Below are 24,121 nucleotides of genomic sequence, written 5' to 3'. Positions count from 1 at the left end.
GCCGCCAGAGAAAGAAGGAAGAAGAGGCACAACGGCTCCAGAGGTTGGAGGAAGCGGTGCGTGAAGCATAGGAGCGGGGAAAAAACCTTGAAGCGAGAATGCAGGAGGAAATCAGAAGGCAAGTACAAATAGCAGTGAGTGCAAGCAAGCAGGCATCAGAGCTAGGAATCAACATTAGCCAATCTGTTCAGTTGAAAAGTAGCTGCGCTTCCACGGAGATACCAAATCAAGGGGACACAGGACTGCGCTTCCCTGTGGATGACATCATTGAACCTTATACATCGTGTGAGCTACACATTCTGAAGGGGAATTCCACAATCAAGGTGGCTATCGGTCTTGTTAATCCTATCGACCGAACCAAGACACTAAGGATTCATGGGAATATAATCCAAGAAGGATATGCTACCATCTCGGTAGATAAAGTTGAAAAAGGTTTTAGTGATTTGCCTCTTGACATTACTGGAGGTGATGGCGAGAAGACTCTCGGAGAAGCAGAGAAGACATTCATTCTATGGCGCAAGCGCTACATCATCATTCCCGGGATGTCGCCTCCACCTCCTCCTGAACTACCTCACCATAGGTGCAGATGAAAATACTACATCATTAATTTATATTGGCTTAAATAATTAACAATCTGCTCATAATAATATATCATTCCTTTTTTTGTAGCAGATCCTCCCCCAACCTAAGTCCAATTGTTCAATCGCCAGATCATCATAGTGCTCTGTACGATAACAATGTGTTGGAAGACGAGGCTGCATCCACACCATCTCCAAGGAGGTCTCCAATGCCACAGCCGCCACCTCTAAGGAGGTCTCCAACGCCGCTGCCACCACCTCTAAGGAGGTCTCCAACGCCTCCCCCATCCCCACCTACCAAGAAGCCAAGTACTAGCAAGAGGCCAGCCTCGCAAACAAAGAACCAGCCCCGCCGGCAAAGAAAGCCACCGTGAAACCAAGGGCTATTTCCAAAATAATATCTGAAGAGAAGGAAGAAGTAACTGATGCATATAAAAAAGATATGTCCATATTCTATGACAAACTTAAAAGGATCAAGAAGCAAGGAGTAACCTGGAGAAACCGTACTTCTTCGTAGCTCCAGATATTCTAAGAAAAAAGGTGGCATCTTACCAGCAACAACAGCGGAAATCTCGTAAGTCGTCCAAAGCAACGTTAACGGACTATGATCGTACTCTCACCAAGTCAATTGAGGCGGCACAGAAAAAGAAGCGGGCAGGGAAAGGAGTTGCACAACTCGGACAACAATCGCACTAATCAGTCCCTCCGCTAGTTGTTGGTAATGAATATGGTTCGAATTTAGGATTAATGCATCAGACAAACATACCTCCGGATATCGATTTGGATCACCTTGGTGAATTTATTGAAAAGACTGGTCTCGACCTTTACCATATGTTTGGTGATGGAAACATTGAGAGTGCGGCGGAGGTTGATATTTGGAAGAAAAAAATTTGTACTAGGCCAGAGTCTATACAACCCTCAAGCCTTAGGTGATCTAGGGACGCAAATATACCTGCTAAATAAGTGGTACATGCAGGCATCTACCGGTGGATACTTCTGCATTGGTGTCAGAATTAGAGACGAACATTGGTTCCGTGGCGATGATGTTATGTATGTTGACTTTGCATAATTTCATCAACTATGCCACCTGACCTCTCTGGACAAAGTTATCATTAGCTGCTATTGTCTGTAAGTAATAATTCTTTCGATCTATTATTAAACTCATCATATGTGTGTATATGCATATAAATTATCCTAACAAGTACTATATATATGCAGATTTACAATGACAGAGTGAAGAAAGAAAGGCTGCAGTGAAATTGGTTTTGTTGATCCCCATATAGTATTCAAAGACCCAATTACTCCAAAGCCTAATTGGAAGTCTGAGTCAGAGAGTAACCTCATGAACTTCTTAGTGAACCAACGCCACAAGAAGGATATACTCTTTCCCTACAAGTTCAAGTGAGTGTTAATAATGTCAATCATCCTTAATGGCTCATATGTTGATTCTAGTTAATTAATGAGTGTTATGCGTTATATCCTATAAACACATGCAGCAATCACTGGATATTGATGGACATCGATCTGGTGAAAAGTCACTTGATAATCTATGACTCGATGAGAAAACCACAACAAGACTACCAAGATATGATAGATATTATCCAGAGGTAATTTTGGTATCTCTAGCAACTATATATACACACAAACATGATGATTAACTATATCTGATGACATGGCAAATTTTTTATTGGGTAGTGTTTGGAAAACCTTTATTGAGAAGCAACATATGGAAAAATGCAAAGCGCCACTGAATGTAATCCCTTTGAAAGTAAGTCCCCTAAATCGCATCATCTTTATTAATTAAACATATAGCTTTCACCGGATCACCAGATTGGATGATAAATCTTTTTCTCATAAAGTGGTGTCTGAGGCAGGAACAAGGGAACAACTACTGTGGTTAATATGTTTGCAAGTTTATCAAGGAGCTCTCCCAATGAACTCCTACAGAGAGACTCAAAGTACGTTAAAAATACACTATATATTCATTTAATTATTATTATTGATTGTGTTACTATGTCTTTATATATATATGTATATTAATTTATTTTCCTTTAATTCAAACCTGTAGGCTCGATGGTTGGAGGAAAAGGTCATACGACAAGACTAGATCAAAGCAATTCAAGAGTCTATAGCCGGTTTTTGTAATGACCAGGTCATCGATTCCAAGGACGAGTTCTACTTCGACCCAACACTACCATAGAAGCCAAGCTAGAGGATAAGTGAAAAATTGTTATATCACAACAACTGTAAAATACACGTATGCATGCATGCATGTATATATATATATATATATATATATATATATATATATATATATATATATATATATATATATATATATATATATATATAGTTCTATGCTTGAATTGTGTCATTTAATACGTTCATTGTGCTTGAACCGAAACATACTAATACGACTTCGAAAACCTATTTTGAAAAGAAAACAAAAAAATGAAAAGAAAAGAAAAAAGAAAAAAAATAACCTTTAGTCCCGGTTGGGTGCCGGCCTCGTGGCATGTCAGGAGGCACCTTTAGTCCCGGTTGGTGTTACCCACCGGGACTAAAGGTCCCCTTTAGTCCCGGTTTCTGACCCGGGACTAAAGGACCCCCCTTTAGTCCCGGATGCTTGCTCCTGGGTGGGGAACCGGGACTAGAGGGGGTTCTCCATCGGAAGTAAAGGCCGTCTCTGTACCAGTGTTGTCTACCATCTTAGGGTCGGGTGTATGAGACCTTTAAAGTTCATAATCAGAACGGCGAGAGGTGAATATTGCATTAACAATTTAACATCCACCATGCTTTTCTCGGTATGTAGCTTTTGCTGCGTACAAATACATTATATCTAGATACATAGCAAAAACTAGTAAACTACGTATCTAGAAAAGACAACAATTTACAATTTGGAATGGATGGAGTATCTGATAGCTTCAACAGCATGGCAAAAAATATGGGTCACAAAGTATATACTTGGAACTGAAACAGTATACAAAGTCCTGAGCAACTACCCAACATAAACATTTTTGCTAATGCATATGTGGTGCTGAATCACTTAACAATACAGTGCAGCTAAGCAATCAAATAGGCCTTTCTGGCTAACGTGTACAGCTGAAGGCAAGCGCTAGTGCGCTACTGAATTAGGCAGTAGCATCTGCTTGTATGAGATAATGAGTCCTAGTAATGTTAGCCGCTAGCACCGTAGAAAAGAGAAACAAACCTTTCTGACAGGTCTTTTAAAAAATTATCATTTTTAAGAGAAGTTTGGCTTATCCACACAATCCATATTACGCTTCGCCTAGCCACTTTTCGGATGGCTAAAAGCAATAAATTTTAAAAATTAAGCACTAAAGCCCCGTTTGCTTGTCTTAAAAATGGCTTGTTCGGCTTCTTTTTTTAGCCGGAACAGTGTTTTTCTGTCACAACAATTCAGCCGAAACGGTGTTTTTCAGCCAGTTTCAGCCAAGTTTCAGATCAGCGAACGAGACCTAAAAAGTGGACACAGCAGGTTTTGAAACAGGATATGGTAGCGTATCAGATTTTTCTTTCCAGCAATGACCTAAATCTTGTAAAGTAATCTGTTGCTCTCCTTCTATACGCGCGGCAGGGACAGGCGTCAAAAGGGCTCCCTTGCTGCAGCACTGTAGCTGCAGCAGGGGCAGGCACGCCGAAAGGCTCCTGTGCCGCACTGTAGCCACAACAGGGACAGACGCCAAAGTCAGCCAGCTGTCACATCTAGTCACTGTAGTAGCATGGCAGCCTGGCATGTCTGTGCATTAGGATTACATTGGTAGAGTTGTATATATAGCTTTCCACTGCAACTCAGTGAAGTGAGAGAGTTCAGTTTTACCATCTCCTCTACAGAGCTTCGGCCACCGCTGGTGCTTGTGCTGTGTGCGCGCGCTCTGTTCTCCCTCCCTCTTCTACCTCAAGCCGTAGTGTGTGGTCGGCAACGACGGTGAGCGGTCGTCTCACCTGTGCAGAAGATCTCATGGCCAACAAGTGGTATCAAAGCCGTACAAGCGTCGTCACCAGACTAACCGCTGGCGATGACGGACGGTTTGGAGATGGGCAACAGCAGCAGTGCTGCTGTGGCTACCCAGCCATGATAGGAGGTCGTCGTGCGCATGGTGCGGGAGGTCAGTGGCACCAGTTGACCGGCGCTAACTCGCACCAACTATGGCGAGTAGGCGGTGACCATGAAGGTCAAGCTCAGAGCCTGACGGCTTTGTAATGCCATTGACAAGGGCACCGACAACGAAGAAGACGACATGGCAGCGTTGGAGGCTATCCTCGCTGTTGTGCCAGCGGAGTATATGGAGCCGTTAAGGATGAAGAACTCTGCTAAGGAGGCGTGGGAGTCCATTGTAGCGATGTGCGTCGGCTCCAACCACGCAAAGAAGGCTGAGGCTCATTTAGCGCAGGCTGATGAGGATGATAAGGCCACTCTCCTGATGGCCACGTTTTGTGCACTGCACGACGTTGAGGCCAAGAAGAAGGGAGAGGTGATGGTGGTGGAAGGGCACGGCAAAGCTCTGAAAGCTGTCAACCTTGATGAACCGCACGCCCAAGTCCACCTCGGACGTGTGGGCGGCGAGCAAGAGCAGCGGTGGTACCTAGACTCCGGTGCCAGCAACCACATGACGGGCTCCAAGGCAGCCTTCTCTGAGCTCGACGGCAACGTGACCGGCATGGTGAAGTTCGGTGACGGCTCAAGGGTGGCGATCCAAGGGCGTGGCACCATCATCTTCAGATGCCACAACGACGAGCACTGCGTGCTGACGGATGTATATTACATCCCGCAACTACGTTCAAGCATCATCATCATTAGTCAACTGGATGAGCGTGGCAGCGAGGTACTGATCAAGGATGACGTCCTCAGGATCAGGGACCGGAGCAGCGGCTTCTTGCCAAGGTGAAGAGGTCCTAGAACTAGCTATACCTGCTCGACTTAAAGGTGGAGCAGCCAGTGTGCCTGGAAACACGGCACACCGAGGAGCTATGGCTGTGGCATGCCCGGTTCGGCCATATCAGCTTCAACGTGCTCGGTCAGTTGGAGAAGATGGTCTGAGGGCTACCCCACATCAAGCACATAGGCGAGCTATGTGACAGCTGCCTGGCCGGGAAGCAGAGGAGGCTGCCATTCCCAAAGGCGGCCAAGTATCGCACGGCAGATGCTCTCGAGCTCATCCACGGTGATCTCTGTGGGCCAATCACACCAGCCACAAACGGTGGTCGGTGGTACTTCCTACTGCTCGTGAATGATTGCAGTCGCTATATGTTGCTACAACTCCTGACGAGCAAGGACGAGGCGACGGAGGTGATCAAGAAGTTCAAGGCGCACGCGAAGGCGGAGAGCGGCAAGAAGCTGCGCATGCTGCGGACTGATCGTGGCGACAAATTCACTTCGATGGAGTTCACTGCGTACTGCGTGGATCAGGGTGTGGTGCGACACCACACCGCAGTGTACTCACCATAGCAAAATGGCGTGGTGGAGTGGCGGAACCAGATGGTGGTCGGCATGGCTCAATCCATGATGAAGGCCAAGAGCATGTTGGCAAGGTTCTGGGGTGAGACCGTGACAATGGTGGTGTTCATCCTCAACCGCGTGCCCACCAAGGCCCTAAAGGGCAAGACGCTATTTGAAGCTTGGTATGGGCGCAAGCCGAGCGTGTCCTTCCTCCGGACATTCGGCTGCATCAGCCACATTAGGAAGACAAAGCCGGTTCTCACCAAGCTGTAGGACAGGAGCACACCGATGGTGCTCCTAGGCTACGAGGAAGGTACCAAGGCGTACCAGCTCTACAACCCATGCGGAGGCAAAGTGGTTGTCTCACGCGACGTCGTGTTCGACGAGAAGGCGGCTTGGGACTGGGACAGTCCGAGAACAGGGGAAGCTGACGGCTTCACCAGCACCTTTGTCATCGAGCACTTGGTCATCCACGGTGGTGGAGACGCTGGAGAAGAGATGTCGACCACTCCAACAACAGAGCCGAGCATTCCTGGGGTGATGCCGAGCACTCCAGGAGGGGTGCCAAGCACTTCAGGAGTGGTGCCGAGTGGTTCTGTAGTAGTGTCGACCACTCTAGGACGGGTGCCGAACGCTCCTGTAGCGGTGCTGAGCGGTCCTGCAGTGGTGCCGACCACTCTAGGACGGGTGCCGAACGCTCTCGTAGCGGTGCCAAGTGGTCCTACGGTGGTGCCGACCACTCTAGGACAGGTGCCAAATGCTCCCGTAGCGATGTCGAGTAGTCCTGTAGTGGTGCCGACCACTCCAGGACAGGTGTCGAATGCTCCCGTAGCGGAGCCGAGAGTTCTTGCAGTGGTGCCGACCACTCAAAGATGGGTACGAGTACTCCTACAGTGGTGCTGACCACTCCAGGAGTGTTGACGAGCGGTCAAGGAGTAGTGCTAAGCACTGCAGTCGGGGTGCCGAGCACTCCAGGTGCTATGCCGACCACTCTGGCAGAACATGGGACTCCATCGATGCCGATCGAGTTTGCCTCACCTCCAAGCGACATCACTGAGTTCGTGGATGCCTTCCATGATAGTGAGGAGGTGCAGTTCCACAAGCTGGACGACATTGTCGGTGACACAGGGTCCTTAGGCCTGGCGGGTCAGCTGCTCAATGACCCAAAGCTGGTTATCATCAGTGTAGAGGAACCACCCACGTCACGCTGGCCGAGCACGATGCAAATTGGCGACAGGCGATGCTAGAGGAGATGAAGGCGATCGAGGAAAACAAGACTTGGGAGCTCGTCGATCCACCTTCAGGATGCCATCCGATTGGCCTAAAGTGGGTGTACAAGGTCAAGCGGGACGAGCATGGCGCCGTTGTCAAGAACAAGGTGCGCCTCGTCGCTCGAGGCTTCGTCCAGCGCGAGGGCATCGACTTTGAGGAAGTGTTTGCGTCGGTAGCACGCATGGAGTCTATTCGACTGCTGCTGGCTTTGGCAGCAGCGAAGGACTGGCGCGTCCATCACCTATTCATAAAATTGACCTTCCTCAACGGTGAGCTGGCGGAGACGGTCTTCATTAGGCAACCTTCGGGTTTCACCGTCAAGGAAGCGGAGCATAGGGTGCTCTGACTGCGCAAGGTGCTCTATGGGCTGTGGCAGGCCCCGCAAGCATGGAGCGCCAAGCTTGACGCCACGCTGGGTGAGCTTGGGTTCACGCGGTGTGCAACCGAGCACGTGCTCTACATGCGGTGATGGGGGAAGGAGGAGCTCGTCGTCGGCGTGTATGTGGATGACTTGATCGTCACCGTCGCATGTGCGGAGGGCATCGATAGTTTCAAGCGCGAGATGGCGGCTCATTTTTGAATGAGCAATCTCGGTGCGCTCTCCTACTACCTCGGCATCGAGGTGAGATAGGGAAAGGAGGAGCTCACGCTCGGTCAGAGCGTGTACGCCTCAAAGCTGTTGAAGCGGAGCGGCATGGCTGAGTGCAAGCCATGCGTAACTCTGATGGAGGAGCGACTAAAGCTAATGAAGGCCAGTACCACAGCGAAGGTAGATGCAACACTCTACCAAAGCATCGTCGGCGGTCTACGCTACCTAGTCCACACGAGGTCGGACATTGCGGTCGCTGTGAGCTACGTCAGCCGCTTTATGGAGGATCCCCGAGAGGATCACTGGGCCGTGGTGAAGCGGCTGCTGCGCTACGTCAAGGGGACGGTGGATCAGGGGATCGTCTTCCCCAAGACCGACGGAAGTGGGCTGCAGTTCACTGTGTTCAGCGATGCAGACATGGCAGGGGACATTGATAGACGACGGAGCACCTCTGCATGCTCGTCTTCCTCGGGTCGGCTCCAATCTCATGGCTGTCGCTGAAATAGAAGGTGGTGGCACTGTCCACGTGTGAGGTAGAGTATGTGGCGGCGGCCACAGCGGCGTGCCAAGCTATGTGGTTGTGCCGGCCGCTGGGGGGAGCTGACCTGTGTGGAAGCTTACCCACTAGCACTGATGGTGAACAACCAGTCCGCCATCATCCTCGCGAAGAATCTGGTTCTCCACGACCGGAGCAAGCACATCGACCTCAAGTTCCACTTCCTCAGAGACTGTGTCAATGGAGGACAGATCGTCATCGAGTTCGTCGAAACCGGTCGGCAACTCGTTGACGTCCTCACCAAGCCACCCGGCCGTCTTCGGTTCACGGAGCTGAAGAAGATGATCGGTATGGTGGAGGTTCTAGGGTTAGCAGTAGGATTAGGGGAAGAATTGTAAAGTAATCTGCTGCTCTCCCTCTATACGCGCGGTAGGGGTAGGCGTCGAAAGGGCTCCCCTGCTGCTGTACTGTAGCCGTGGCAGGGGCAGACGCCGAAAAGCTCCTCTGTCGCACTGTAGCCACAACAAGGGCAGGAGCCAAAGTCAGTCCTGCTGTCACATCTAGTCACTGTAGTAGCATGGAGCCTGACATGTCTGTGCGCTAGGATTAGATGGGTAGAGTTATATATATAGCTTCCAACTGCGACTCAGCGAAGTGAGAGAGTTCAGTTTTACCATCTCCTCTGCAGAGCTCCGGCCAATGCTGGTGCTTGTGCTGTGTGTGCGTGCACGCACTGTTCTCCCTCCCTCTTCTATCTCAAGCCGTAGTGTGTGGTCGGCAACAACGGTGAACGGTGGGCTCACCCGTGCGGAAGATCTCGGGACCAACAAATCTATGGCCTACACTTCCTTAAAGTACAAATAGTGGTATCACAGTCAATCACCTGATCAAGAAAAGAAACCAAGTTCCAACCAATAACATTTGCTGTTCTGATCTGGATATGGATGTAGACACTAGAAGTGCATGACACATATCATGATTTTAGGACCACAGTAGTGAACAAGCTTTTCCATTTTTGCAGGAAAGGTTTTACGTGGATCTCTTGTCATCTCCACTAGAATTCCCATGGCCCTATCCTAATGACTCAGGCTACTTTGGAAAGACACAGACATTAAAAGGACAGACTAATCGTGCTAAAAATGCTTGCATAAGCAATACGAATAAAAGTAAAAGACAACTAGAAGCTATCCGGGGGCAACCCAGCAGATCTATCAGTTCTCAAGCATTATATTCTCACCACAATACTATTACCTTGAAGGCAAATGGTAATACTAATAGGCTAATAGCATAATAATCTAGGTCTTGTTTAGATTGAGGTTAGGAATCAGTATTTGGCACTATAACACTTTCATTTGTATTTGACAATTATTGTCCAATCATGGCCTAACTAGGCGCAAAAGATTCGTCTCGTAATTTACAATCAAACTGTGTAATTAGTTATTTTTTTATCTATATTTAATACATCATGCATGTGTCCAAAGATTTGATGTGATGTAGAGAGAATGAAAAAACTTGCAATCTAAACAAGGCCCTGACCACAATACCTCTGGATGTCAGAATGACAGAATAAGTGCAGCAAAATTTCTGAAGCATGTATGTCTCCATTACAACTACCTGCTCCACAAATCAAAGAAATCCATGACTGATGTTATGTTAGAGGTACTCCACATTAAATGTCGAGGAGAAAGAAAAAAAAAACAGCATTGCTTTTGTACTCTTATGGACGTTTTTTTAATGAAAACTCTTATGGACGTTATATATCAGATCTTTGAATGAAACTGAAAACATTAGTGTTCCAGGTGCCACAGAAATAATGGATCGACATTCAGCATGAGAATTGAGAAGAGCTACAGAACGTAGTACCTTGTATTAACTTCCAAATATTATTTTTCCACAAGATAATGGCCATAAAAAACTGCTCTCATCATCAAAACACCAAGTTACACGAGGAGAGCAAACTGCAGCAAGCCATAACGTCACACCCCAAAATTTTCATTTTGGGTCGTGCGTAGAAAACACTAAATAAAATAGAGGCTTTAATAAATTTTCTAAAATTACCCAAGATTTATATAAAGTGAGAAAATATAGATATATAAAATTTTCATAAAGTTAATGATATTTGTTTGTTGCACTCATGCCTTTGCATTTAATTTTATCGAGTGAAAAATGATTTATCAAAATTCGATTTAGATGCGACTAGATTTTTTGCTCCATTTATAAAATGATGTAAGTTTTATTTGAAAACAAGTTCAAATTTTTATTTCCAAAACTCATAAATGCTCTAAAATAGTTTCGAAACTGTTTTAGTTTAAAAAGTTTTGAATTTGAAACCCAAAATGCTTTCACAAAATTTGAAAAAGAATAAAGTTCTCCCTCCCTCTCTCTGGGCCGAATCTGGCCGGCCCAGCCTCCCTCTCCTGCTCCCCTCCCCTATCTCGGCTGGGCAAGGGCCCAAGACAGCCAGCAGCCAGCAGACCACCCGCCTCCTCTCTCTCTGTTTCAATGACAGGTGGGACCCTCCACTCCTCTCACCGACCAGCGGGACCGACTCATAATCCCCAACCTCCGGTCAGCGCATCTCTCCGCCATTGCCGGCAAGCCGCGCGGCCGAGCCCCCTCCGCGTCCCCAGCTCCACCCGAGCCACCCGCGCGGACCAAGCCGCGCCTACCCGGTCGCCCGCTCCGCCCTCACCGACACGGTCCGCCTCGATCCGCCCTTCTCGTGCACACCAAAGGCGCGGCCACCATTGACGGCGTGAGCCCGAGCTCCGCGACCCGGCCCCTCCTCTTCTTCTCCCCCTATAACCCCTGGCACCGCACACTCATGCGGCATCCACCTCTACCCTCGCTGAGCCTTCTATCCCGCTCCCAGCTCCTGCATCGCCGCCGCCGCCGCCATTGACGGGCTCACCTCGAGCTCCCGATTTCCCGTTCCGAGCCACCACTGCCGCCAACCCCCCCCCCCCCCCCCCCCCCCCCCCCCCCCCCCCCCCCCCCCCTCGTTTTTCCTCCTTTGGGATCGAAATAACCCACCGCACCCGCCAGACCGCTTCCCGGCGGTGATCCTTGGCTGCATCGTCGAGTTCCACCGAAGCTCCACCGCGCCGCCCCTGGTGGCCGTTCGGTCACCACCGCGCGGGCCGGTGTGACCTCCCCGCAGGCCCAGCGCCTGGCCGTGGGCGAGCGCCTCCGCGCCGTCGGCTGCCCCAGGCCGGCCATACCAAGGTCGCCGGCCGAGCCCCCCCTCCTCTCCTGCGTGCACCGATGTAGCAGGTTCTGCGCGTGGATGCACACGTTCCTGGTGAAGATGAATGAAGCAAGGCAGAAGATGTAGTTATTTACCGTTTTGCCACCAGACGAGATTACCGATAGTTTATTGGTTTTAATTCCGTTTCGCTCCATTCAAGTTTCGCTAAATTTGTATCGACGCGCTCTATGCCGTAGTTCATGCCACACAATTGTGATTTTATTAAGTAAAATATTAATTTGATTAATGATTTATGCAATTGGGTTACTAATTAGGCTGCGTTCTGCTGGTGCCATAAATCTACTATTCATGGCTGAAATCTACTGTTTACGACGGATTTTCTTTAATAAATTTCTCTAGATTCCTCCAAGCGAACGGGGCCTTAAAAGCAACGTAGGTTTATACTCCAATGTTTATATACAAACTTTAACATGATTAATTGCTAGAACAAATGTGTTTCTAATTCACAATTTTCTTAGTTTAAAACACACCATTTACAAGTTGGTTAGATGCTCTTACATGTTTATTACTTTTGCAAAGATAAAGTTTAACTTTCTTAATAAATAATATGCAATAGTGTTTATAAATAAAACATGATTAGTTTTAATTCACTTTTAAGTTAAATATGATTTGACTAATCTAAATTAATAACCTTCACATTGTTTTGATTAATTAAAATAAACCAAGTACGTAGGTTTCTCTTTTATTAATATAAACTCCTGATAGTTGTTTCTTTTAACGATAGTTCTGTTATCGGTGTTTCTTGTGACCCGGCGACCGTAGCGCCTAGTACATTTTTTCGTCTCGTGTGGTGTACTGTTTTTAGTTGTCTCTATTTGTTTGCTTGTATGATTGTTAATGTGCTACGATCTATGAGCAGAAGAAGAGTTGTACGTGAGCGCTAGGGCCGAAAGCTGCAGAAGAGAGGATTGTAGAAGTTATATGAGCAGTTGTCTTGAGTGGAAAGTAAGTGTAAAAGGCAAGTATAGCATGGGATCATCCTTGTTACCCATTCACCTTTAATCACTTAATACATGATGCATGTGTCTACCTTGTTACCCATAATGATATCCTAGTTGTTGATAACTTATACCTTGATACCTATGGAATAATTGCATTGGGTAGCATTTTGCTAGTGCTCAAATTAAATAACCATGATCTGTGGGATATGCAATAAATATTAAAAATATAATTTTTAGCAACATGGAATAAGGGGGCTAGAGCATTGCCTTTATGGTGCTCTAGATTCCCCTCCTTAAGGACTTATCTGTAAGTGGATTCCCTCGGGACTTACAGTACAACCATGAGTGCTATAGGGCTCTGGCTTTAGTCAAGTATGAGGACCTTTTCTAGCTCGTAGTAGCTTACCGAAAGGCGCAAGAGGGGCTCTGATCTGTGTGTTCCTGCCAAGAGGATGCACTTTGGTTTCTTTGTATTTTTGTTAGTCACCCCTTGGAGGAGAGTTCATGCTTATTGATGGGGAAACCTAGCGGGCTACACTTGTTAGACGAACCTTCGAAAGACTTCATAGTAAAACCTACCGACCTTCCTTAGAAGTGGGTCAAGAGGTTGGCCACGTCGGGTGAAAGGGTAAATCATGGCTCATGGTGAAAGTGTATGAAAGCATCTAGGCCCTAGTTGGGTTTCGGTGATTAATGACGGCACGAGATTACTATGACAAACGTGTGTTTTGTAGAGGCAATTTGAGTTAGGTCATGGTAATGGAAAATGATTAGGAAATCATGGTTGTCATGCCCCTGAAGATGGAAATTGTTTCAGTTTTCAAAGGATGGACGACAAGGTTAAGGACATACTAGTTCTAAGTGTCGTTTGATGTTGGAGAGACACTTAGAGTAGTTTAGGACTTTGTTTTTCCTTTGGCCGTACTATTAAGAGGGGTATGGACTAGTAGCTTGGCCTAGATGAGTCTAGTGAGTTAGGTGTGGTGCATACATGTCAAACCTAGCAATAGGTAGCTCAGAAATAGCCCTAAGATCAATTGGAGTCAACTTCATTCACAAAGGATTTCGAGTTGGAAGTGAATGGAGGGTCAAATGACTGATCGGACGGTGGTCTGGTTGTGATTGGACGCTAGAGGGTGACTTCGATCAGTTCATTTGATCAACTGTAGTCGTCTGGTACTGACCGAACGCTGAGTGGAGGAGCACCGGACACTGGGGTGCCTGCGCCCAGTCAACTCCAGAGAGGTTCTAGAGAGGCTTTTGCTTGACTGGATGCGTCCGATGGGTACTGACCAGATGCTGGGGTGCCTACGTCTGGTCAACTCCAGTAAGGTTCCAGAAAGGGTTTTTCTTGACCGGACACGTCCGGTTGGTGCTGACCGGACGCTGGTCTAAGTCCGATCAAAACTAAATAGCTCTTTCTGACACAGTGGCGGGCATAACTGACTAGCACGTCCGGTCAACCTGACCGGTGCGTCCAGTCACCCTGACCAGTGCGTCCGGTCAGCCAACAGAGTGATGACTCAGCCTCCAAACGTTATGAGTTGAATGAGGGGGTATAAATGCTTACTCCACTCGTCCATAGGAGGTCTCTTTTTCATTTGTTCAGCTGAGAAACACCTTTGACGTGCAAGGGAGAGCAAGAGCCTAGTGAGGTGATTGAGATTTGAGAATCCAAGATTAAGGATCTCATTAGTGAATAGAGAGTAGCAAGTGTGTATCTACCTTTCTCATTAGGCTTGTCTTGGTCAAGTGAGAGTTTGTGCTTGTTACTCTTGGTGATCGCCATCACCTAGATGACTTAGTGGTGATTGGGAGCTTGGTGATCATCCGACGGAGCTTGTGGATGACCCATGTCATGTTGTGAGCAGTTGTGGGCGATTCACCATGATAGAGTGTCAAAGAATCAGCCTATAGAGAGCACTTGATCCTTGCACAGATCAAGGGGGAGTTACACCCTTGCGCGGGTGCTCCAATGAGGAATAGTGGAGAGTGGCGACTCTTCGATACCTCGGGAAAACATCATCGTGTTCCTTTTCCTCTCTTTACTTTGAGCATTTATATTTAAGCATTTCATTTCATGTCTTTACATTTCTAGAATTGCTATGCTAGAGTAGAATTGGAACCTAGGGTGTAAAACTTTTGTGTGGTAAAAAAATAGAAACACATTCTAGGCACAAGGGGTGGAGTGGGTTAAGTGTAGGACTTAATTAGAATTAGCCTAATTCACCTCCCTCTTGGGCATCTTGATCCTTTCAATTGGTATCAGAGCCTCGTGCTCCCTAAATTAGGCTTAACCGCCTAGAGCAAGATGTCCCATGGGATGGACCCCCTCCTATCTTTGAGGAAGATGATTTTCCTTATTGGAAAATTCGCATGGAGGCTTACCTAGAGGCTTTAGATGTTGGAGTTCTTAGAACTGCCTCACAAGACTTCCCAAAACCTAAGGATCCCGCCAACCCTCAAGGCGATGAGGTTAACTACGAGAAGTGGAATGTAAAGGCTAGAAACACTCTCTTTAGAGGCCTTTGCAAGGATGTCTTCAACCGTGTGCGGAACCACAAAGATGCCCATACACTATGGTCGGATATTTGTCCGCTCCATGAGGAAACAAAGAGTGAGCATGAGGAACGCTATCATCTTGTGATGAAAAAGCTTAATTCATTTGAGATGCTTCCTAGAGAAAGTGCCAATGAGATGTACTCATGCTTGAATATTCTTGTAGAGGAAGTCAATGGGCTTGGACTCATACAAATGCAACCATCCGATGTTGTGAGAAAGATCTTAAGTGTCCTCCCTATTGACAAGTATGGGCATATTGTGATGGTGCTTCATCTAGGTGATCTTTTCGCCGCTACACCAACTCAAATATTGGGGAAGATCAATGCACATCACTCCACAAGATGGCTCTTCTTCCACCAAGAAGAAAGATTTGGCATTCAAGGCTAGCCAAGAGAAGAGGGCAAAGCAAGAGTTGATCATGATAGCTTAAGTGATGATGAGATTGATGATGCAAGTCTTGCTCTCATGGTGAGAAGAACCGCCAAGATGCTCAAGAAGCTAAACAAGAATGACATCTAGTTTGATGGCAAGAAGAAGAAATTCTTGACTAGTAGTAGAAGGAAGCCCATCTCCGAAATGGATTGCTATAATTGTGGAGAACTTAGTCATCTAGCTCATCAATGCCCCAAACCCAAGAAAGACAAGTACAAGGGTAAGAAAGATGACTCAAGTGATGAAGATGACAATGAGAAGAAGAAGAACAAGCCATACAAGAAGAAGGATGACAAGAAAAAGGAATTTTACAAGAAGAAGAAGAATGGCAAGGCATACATTGTTGGTGATTGGCTCACAGACATTGAATCATCAAGTGGCTCATCCGATGATGAAAGTGAGAATGAGAAGGAGAAGGTGATTGCTTTTGTGATTTGTTCTTCACTATCTTCATCGACACCGCCGCCATCATCCTCTACACACCTATGCCTTATGGCCAAGGGTGAATGAAAGGTACAAAAGGATGATGATAGTAGTGGTGATGATAATTCTAGAAATGATGAAAGTGGTAGTGATAGTGATGAAGAATTTGAATCACCTTCTTATGATAATCTTGTCAAGTTGCTAAACTAATACACAAATCATTAGAAAGATAAGAGCTAAAAATGAAAAGCTAGAACTTGAGAAGGACTCACTCTTAGCAAAGTATGACATAGCCAAAAAAGCTAGTGTTGAGCTTAGAGAAGAAAATAAAATTGTGTCATCCAAACTCAAGGAACTCAAAACCTCTAAAAAGGAGCTTAGAGAAAAACATGATAAACTTGAGGGGATACATAATGAGCTTATCACTAGTTACAATTTGTTAAAAGAAGAGTACACCAATCTTAAGATTAATCATGACAATCTTGTTCTTTCTCATGAGTTATTATCCAATAAGTCACATGATGCTACTAACAATGTTGTTAAGATTGATATAGCCACATCATGTGATGAATTGATTGTTGAGAGCATTGAGCAAGGTTCTAGTAGCAAAGGCAAGAAAGTGGTTGAGTCCGACAACTATGATGATTATGTCAAGCTCAAGAATGAGAAAGAAAAGCTCAAGAAAGATCTTGAAAAGCTATCAACTACCAACACAATTGTGGTAGAGAATCTTGACAAAGATTATGATATGGCTCTTGAGAACGAGATGCTCAAAGAAGAGAATAAGAGACTCAAGATGGAGAAAAATCATGATGAACTTAGAGAAGAAAACAAGAAGCTCAAGTTGGAGAAACAACATCTTAAGACCGGTTTGAGCAAGTTCACAAGAGGCAAATATCTCCAAAGTGAGTTACTCATGAACACCATGATGAAGATGGATAGAAGTGGTATTGGGTACTTGGCAAATCAAGAGAAGAAAGCTTAAGCTCAACATCAACAACAATACAAGTCATAGCCTAAGCCAAAGAGATGTTTTGAGTGTGGACAAGAAGGTCACTTTGCTCATGAGTGTCAAACTCCACCACCACAACCCTTGCCCAAGCATGCTAGACCCTTTGCCTTCGATGCTCACTATATGCTTAGAAAGAATTCTAGTGGAAAAATAAAAGTCATATTCTTAGGTCCACCCAACAATAGTAGGCCTAAGCAAATTTGGGTTGCAAAGTCACTAGTTGAGAAAGTCAAGGGCCTTCATCAAGTTTGGGTCCCTAAATAACAAGCTTGATCTCTTGTGTGTAGGTGAACTACAAGACCGGTGGAAGTCATTAGGTCATTGATAGTGGTTGCACTCAACATATGACCGGTGATCCTCGTATGTTCACCTCACTAGATGAAGAAGTAGATGGCCAAGAAAGAATTACATTTGGTGATAATTCAAAGGGCAAAGTTCAAGGATTGGGTAAAGTTGCAATATCAAATGTGCTATATGTTGCTTCATTGAGTTTTAACTTGCTATCCATTGGTCAATTGTGTGATCTTGGCTTTCAATGTTTGTTTACTAAGAAGGAAGTGGTTGTGTCAAAGAAAGATGATGATCAAGTTATATTCAAGGGCCTTAGATACAACAACCTATATCTAGTGGATTTCACCTCTGAAGATGTAAACTTGAAGACATGCTTATTCACCAAAACATCACTTAGGTGGTTATGGCATAGAAGACTTGTACATGTTGGGATGAGCTCACTCAAGAAGCTAATGAAGAATGAATTGGTGAGAGGTTTGAAGGATGTGAAATTTGAGAAGGACAAGCTTTGTAGTGCATGTCAAGCCGGCAAGCAAGTAGCTAACACTCATCCAACCAAAGCTTACATGTCAACAACAAGAGTACTAGAGCTTCTCCACATGGATCTATTTGGACCTACAACTTATAAGAGTTTGGGAGGCAATCTCTATTGTCTTGTGACAGTTGATGACTACTCTAGATATACTTAGGTGTTCTTCCTTCATGACAAGACCGAAGTGGCCACATGTTTTAAGAAGTTTGCCAAGAGAGCACAAAATAAATTTGAAATGAAGCTCAAGAAGATAAGAAATGACAATGAAAAAGAATTTGACAACACAAATATTAAAGCATATTGTGATGAAGTTGGGATCAAGCATGAGGTCTCCGCAACATACACTCCTCAATAAAAGGTGTGGTAGAGAGAAAGAACCGGACACTTTTCACCCTTGCAAGAACAATGCTTGATGAGTACAATACACCCGAAGCTCTATGGGCGGAAGCTATCAACACCGCTTGCTATGCATCCAACCATATATTTCTTCAAAAGTTTCTTGGCAATACTCCTTGGCCCCATTCGCGTGCCCTTAAACCTAGCTTGATCCGCTTCTTTTTTCATCTGAAACAGTGTTTTTCTCTCACAAATTCCTCTAGATTCATCCATAATTCATCCAGATTCCTCCAGATTGCTTAATGGGAAGAAGCCAGATGTATCATTCTTTTGGGTGTTTGGTTGCAAATGCTATATCTACAAGAAGCGGCAACACCTAGGGAAGTTTTAAAGACATTATGATATTGGCTTTCTTGTTGGTTACTCTTTAAAATCCAAAGCATATCGAGTATTTAATCATGACACTGGCTTGATTAAAGAAACATATGATGTGGAATTTGATGAATCTAATGGCTCCCAAAGAGCACATGAGAATCTTGATGATGTAGGTGATGAACCATTGAGGCAGGCCATGAAGATCATTCTGGTTGAAGACATCAAGTCCAAAGATGATGGAGATGATGTACAAGTGATTGATCCACCCTCTTCATCGATTGTGCCACAAGATGATGATAAAGATGGGAGAGTAGAAAATGATGATACTCACGTCTCCCATGATCAAATGGTGGCACAAGCTCAAGATGTTGATGCTCCACAACCTTCCCCTCAAGTGGTTGATAGAAGAAATTCACCCCTACTACAAGCACATCCACAAGATCTCATCATAGGGAGTCCTTCAAAGGGTGTAATGACTCACTCTTAAAAACTTGCTTCATTTATTGAACATCACTCATTTGTTTCTTGCATTGAGCCTAAAAATGTAGAAGAAGCTCTTCAAGATTTGGATTGGATAAATGCCATGCATGAAGAGTTGAACAACTTCACCCACAATGAAGTTTGGACACTTGAAGAGCAACCACAAGGTGCAAGAGTCATTGGAACAAAGTGGACATTCTGCAACAAGCAAGATGATCAAGGCATTGTTGTGAGGAACAAGGCAAGACTAGTTGCAAAGGGGTTCTCTCAAGTTGAAGGGTTGGATTTTGGAGAGACTTTTGCACCGGTTGCAAGACTTGAAGCCATTCGTATCCTCCTTGCATATGCATCGCATCATGAAATAAAATTATATCAAATGGATGTTAAAAGTGCATTTTTAAATGGTTTCATAAATGAACTAGTCTATGTTGATCAACCTCCCGGGTTTGAAGACCCTAGATATCCTAATCATGTCTATAGGTTGTCCAGGGCGCTATATGGGCTTAAGCAAGCCCCAAGAGCTTGGTATGAGTGCCTTCAGGATTTCCTCATTAAGAAGGGCTTCACCATTAGAAAGGTCAATACCACACTATTCACCAAGAAGCTTGATTGAGAGATCTTCATTTGTCAAGTATATGTGGATGATATCATATTTGGCTCATCAAATGAAGATTATTGCAAAGAGTTTGGTGAATTGATGTCAAAGGAGTTCGAGATGTCTATGATTGGAGAGCTTACATTCTTTCTTGGTTTTCTAGTCAAGCAAATGAGAGAAGGAATTTTCATCTCTCAAGAAAAGTATACCAAGGACCTTCTCAAGAGGTTCAAAATGGATGAATATAAGCCAATCAAGACACCTATGCCATCTAATGGACATCTCGACCTAGATGAGGGAGGTAAATTGGTTGATTAAACTCTCTACCGTTCTATGATTGGTAGTTTATTATATTTGACCGCATCTTGGCCCGACATCATGTTTAGTGTGTGTATGTGTGCTAGATTTCAAGCTAATCCTAAGGAGGCTCACATGGTTGCTGTTAAAAGAATCCTTAGGTACCTTAAGCACACACCAAACATTGGCCTTTGGTATCCTAAAGGAGCTAGATTTCAACTAGTTGGCTATTCTGATTTGGATTATGTCGGTTGCAAAATTAATAGAAAAAACACATCCGGAGGGTGCCATTTGCTTGGTAGATCACTAGTTTCTTGGACCTCCAAGAAGCAAAATAGTGTAGCATTGTCCACCGCCGAAGTATGGTATATTGCCGTGGGTGCTTATTGTGCACAAATTCTTTACATGAAGCAAACTTTGCTAGACTATGGTGTAGTTCTAGAAAAGGTACCTCTCTTGTGTGACAATGAGAGCACAGTAAAGCTTGCTAATAATCTGGTTGAACACTCTCGCACCAAGCACATAGATATTCGCCATCATTTTCTTAGACATAATGTTGCTAAAAATGATATATCACTAGAAGGTGTAAGGACCAAGGATCAATTGGTGGATATCTTCACTAAACCGCTAGATGAGGCTACATTTTGTCAGTTGAGGAATGAGTTCAATGTGCTTGATTTTAGTAATTTCACTAAAAAATGAGCTTGTGTTGTCCCTTGCATTGCATTGTAATATAAAACATGTTTAATTTTTAGTAATGCACTTAGGGCTTGTCTAACATGGTTAAGATAACCACCGAAAAGAGTGTGAAGAAGCTTAACCTTGGATCAAACTTGACAAGCATCTAGACTTACTTTCAAGTATAGCATTGCATGTGCATGTGTGTTGCTTTGTCGTTTCTTTTCGGTTATCTTTTGAGCACCCGCTGTGTTTTTCCACAAATAGGGAAAGCATTTGAGGCTTCTATTGATTCTAAACCCTATTGTGTGGCCACATGTTGCTCCTCGTCCCTTTTATTGCATATTTTCTTAAAAAAATTATAGCCTAAGGCAAAATACTTTGAAATATTTGAGAGTTTGAGAGAGGTCTCTCACATAAGCCCCAATTGATGTTTATTTGTGTCTTATTGAAATTGGGACTTGACTGGGATAAGGCAGCGTGAAGGAACTTTGAAGATTTGCCAAAGAATGGTGATCGGACGCTGCATCGGACTCTACTTCCAGTGTCCGGTCAGTTCATAGGAGGTGAATAGATGTAGTACAGAAGTGACCGGACGCTGAACAGTGTTCCTCCAGCGTCTGGTGTGAAGAAGGACCTACGTCCGGTCAAACAAAGGAGAAGATGTCAGGATTGACCGGACTCTGTTCTGTGTCTGGTTAGGGGTAATCAGATGCGTCCGGTCATGACTTGAGGGGTTTTGGACCTCTCTGTTCTCGACTGGACTTTGGGTGACAGCGTCCGGTCGTTGCCACCAGTGTGTCTGGTCAGTTGAATCTGAGTGGGTCTCAAATTCCTTTTCTTCTCAGTCACATGGGGTCTACCATAAATAATTTTCCTTTTCGTACCCTGTTCATCATGCCATTGTGCCCTAACCCGCTTCCGCCACCACGCTGCTCTGCTCTGCCTGCCCATGCCTGCACCGCTGTGCCCGCTCATCTCAGCCATCGTGCCTGTGCCCACGCCAGTGCCTCCACTGCTGTGCTCACGCCTGTGCTTCGACCGTCGTGCCTGCACCCACGCCACCTCCGCACCGCGTCCACACCATAGTGTTCACGCTGCCTTGCTCTCTTTGCGCTGCCACGGCCCCTACCATCGTGTAGCCTGAGGACCCAAGCCGCCTGTGTCACGCCACCAGACGGGTCTCGCCTACGCCGCCATCCACTGCGCCACCTCCTCGGCCGCCGCACCACTTTGCATCGCCCAACCCTAACCCTTGGCATAACATTATCAATCCCGAGTGGTGCCCTATGATCCTCTCCTTTGCTTGTCGGTCACTGGATCATTAGATTTCATTAGGTAGCAAGTTATCGCTTTCAATTTCTTATCTACTGTTTGCTTCTTAGGGTTTCTCACCTCTAGATGAATATAGTGATTATTTATATTTCCCATCTATTCCATCATGTAGCGAGTCGGTGCTCTTGTGGTTGATTAGACAATGGCAGTTTTACTCGGGTCCAAGCCTGTGAGTATGGATTGAGGCCAAGCCTTACAAGTGTCAGTTGGCAGTTGGTTCTTGTAAGTGGCAGTGATTCTCGTCAACTTTAGAGATGGCATGTTGCAAGAATGCCAGAGGTGGTCCTGGTGATGAGAATCCAAGGCCTCCGCCTCACCTAACTACTCAGCAAAAGGGAAAGGCGAAAAAGACTACAAAGAAGAAGTGGAAGTTAGATGATGTTGAGGCAGAGAGGGTAGTAGTAGTGGTAGCCGCTGTAGAGTATGCAGAGAGAGGTGGAGCTGGTAGTGGTGTTTGTATAGGCAACCAGTTGTCACTGGCTCAGAGGGTCGTTGTTGAGAGGATTAAGGCTAGTTTTGGTAGTCCACCTAGGATGTCATGCTTGTAGGATGGCTTGTTTCTTTAGAGGAGAGTTGGACTCAGGGGGAGACTAAGTAGCAGACATAGTCGGTAGAGTAGACAGAGGATGCTCAGCAGGGAGAGTAGGTTGAAGAGGTAGAGCAGGCAGCATAGCCACAGCTTTGACGCTCCAGTCGCACACGCACTTAGGTGTCACCGAGGCCTTAGACACAGAGGTAGGGATCTCGTCCACCTCCTAGACCATAGGGTCCACCTTCGGTGGTTCACCTTGACCCGAGGGCAGCCACAGATAGACAGGTGCAACATCTATGTTTCGTTTAGTTTGAGGACTGGTTTTCACCGAGATGGGATGAGCGTGTATCAGAGCAATTCTACACTGTGTTGTAGGAGGATTTCTATCAACCTTATCTCAACAGCGGTGCTGCTTTTAGATCTCAGTGGGTCTGCTCCATAGAGTCTTTAGTTGTAGCTGCAGGCGAGCAGATTCATCCTCATCTCTCTTATCTGCCAGGGTTGGCAGATCTTCTTGGATGGACAGGTTGCTATGCTCCATCATGGGTCCATGAGTTCTACTCCTCTTTGTGGATTGACCTGAGGCACAGATTTATTCACTTTGCTTTCAGAGGCCATGACTATAGGCTCTAGAGCTTGAGGGTTAGAGAGATACTGAAGATTCCAGAGTCACCCATTCGCCTTCACAAGATATGCTATGGATAGATAGAGCCTCCGAGATGCCCTCACAACAGACTTGTGCCACCTATAGATCTCATGAAAGGTCCTAACGGCTAGAGGGGGGGTGAATAGCCTAATAAAAATTTCTACAACAACACTTAGCAAACCGGTTAGACAAACATGAGGCGAAGCAAGTGTTGCGCTAGCCTATTAAAATTGCAAGCCACCTACCATAATTCTAGTTGATATAGTTTCTATCCACACAATAGCTATGTCACTACACTAAGTTAGTGTGCTCTCAAAGGCTAACTAAAGAGCCACACTAACCAAACTAACAAGCTCTCACAACTAGCTATAATAAAGAGCTTGACAACTAGTTTGCGGTAATATAAAGAGAGTGAGCAAGAAGATTATACCACTATGTCGAGGATGGAGCCAATCAATCACAAGAATGAATAACAATGAAGACCAATCACCTTAGAATCAAATGACGACACAATGATTTTTTACCGAGGTTCACTTGCTTACCGGCAAGCTAGTTCTCGTTGTGGTGATTCACTCACTTGGAGGTTCACGCGCTAATTGGCATCACACGCTAAACCCACAATAGGGTGCCGTACAACCAACATAAGATGAGGATCACATAAGCCACGAGCAATCCACTAGAGTACCTTTTGGCTCTCCGTCGGGGAAAGGTCAAGAACCCCTCACAATCACCACGATCGGAGTCGGAGACAATCACCAACCTTCGCTCGATGATCCTTGCTGCTCCAAGCCATTTAGGTGGCGACAACCACCAAGAGTAACAAGCGAATCCTACAGCAAAACATGAACACCAAATGTCTCTAGATGCAAACACTCAAGCAATGCACTTGGATTCTCTCCCAATCTCACAAAGATGATGAATCAATGATCGAGATGAATGAGAGGGCTTTGGCTAAGCTGACAAGGTTGCTATGTTAATACAAATGGCCAA

The 24,121-nt window shown here is 45.5% G+C and overlaps 2 protein-coding genes across 2 annotated transcripts in view; both read left to right on the top strand.

Annotated features, from left to right (window-relative positions):
- The first annotated feature begins 8,005 nt into the window (after positions 1-8,005).
- On the top strand, positions 8,006-8,401 carry LOC136491825 (uncharacterized mitochondrial protein AtMg00810-like). Its single transcript, XM_066488051.1, has one exon. It carries the CDS (start codon positions 8,006-8,008, stop codon positions 8,399-8,401), a length of 396 nt encoding a protein of 131 aa, XP_066344148.1.
- A 132-nt stretch (positions 8,402-8,533) lies between these two features.
- LOC136491823 (uncharacterized) overlaps positions 8,534-24,121 on the top strand; it is a 29,698-nt gene continuing 14,110 nt past the window's right edge. Inside the window, exons 1-3 of the mRNA XM_066488050.1 lie at positions 8,534-8,744; positions 15,847-16,016; positions 16,678-16,927. Coding sequence (XP_066344147.1) covers positions 8,534-8,744; positions 15,847-16,016; positions 16,678-16,927 — 631 coding nt within the window. The remainder of the gene's footprint in view (positions 8,745-15,846; positions 16,017-16,677; positions 16,928-24,121) is intronic.

Source organism: Miscanthus floridulus, chromosome 11 (genome assembly GCF_019320115.1).
Source record: "Miscanthus floridulus cultivar M001 chromosome 11, ASM1932011v1, whole genome shotgun sequence".
NCBI lineage: Eukaryota > Viridiplantae > Streptophyta > Magnoliopsida > Poales > Poaceae > Miscanthus > Miscanthus floridulus.
Note: the sequence above shows the minus strand (reverse complement) of the source record. Positions and strands in the feature narration are given on the sequence as shown.

Bases quoted from the DNA above. Each gene is read 5' to 3' on its own strand.
- LOC136491825 (XM_066488051.1), top strand. From the start codon at position 8,006: ATGGCTGAGTGCAAGCCATGCGTAACTCTGATGGAGGAGCGACTAAAG.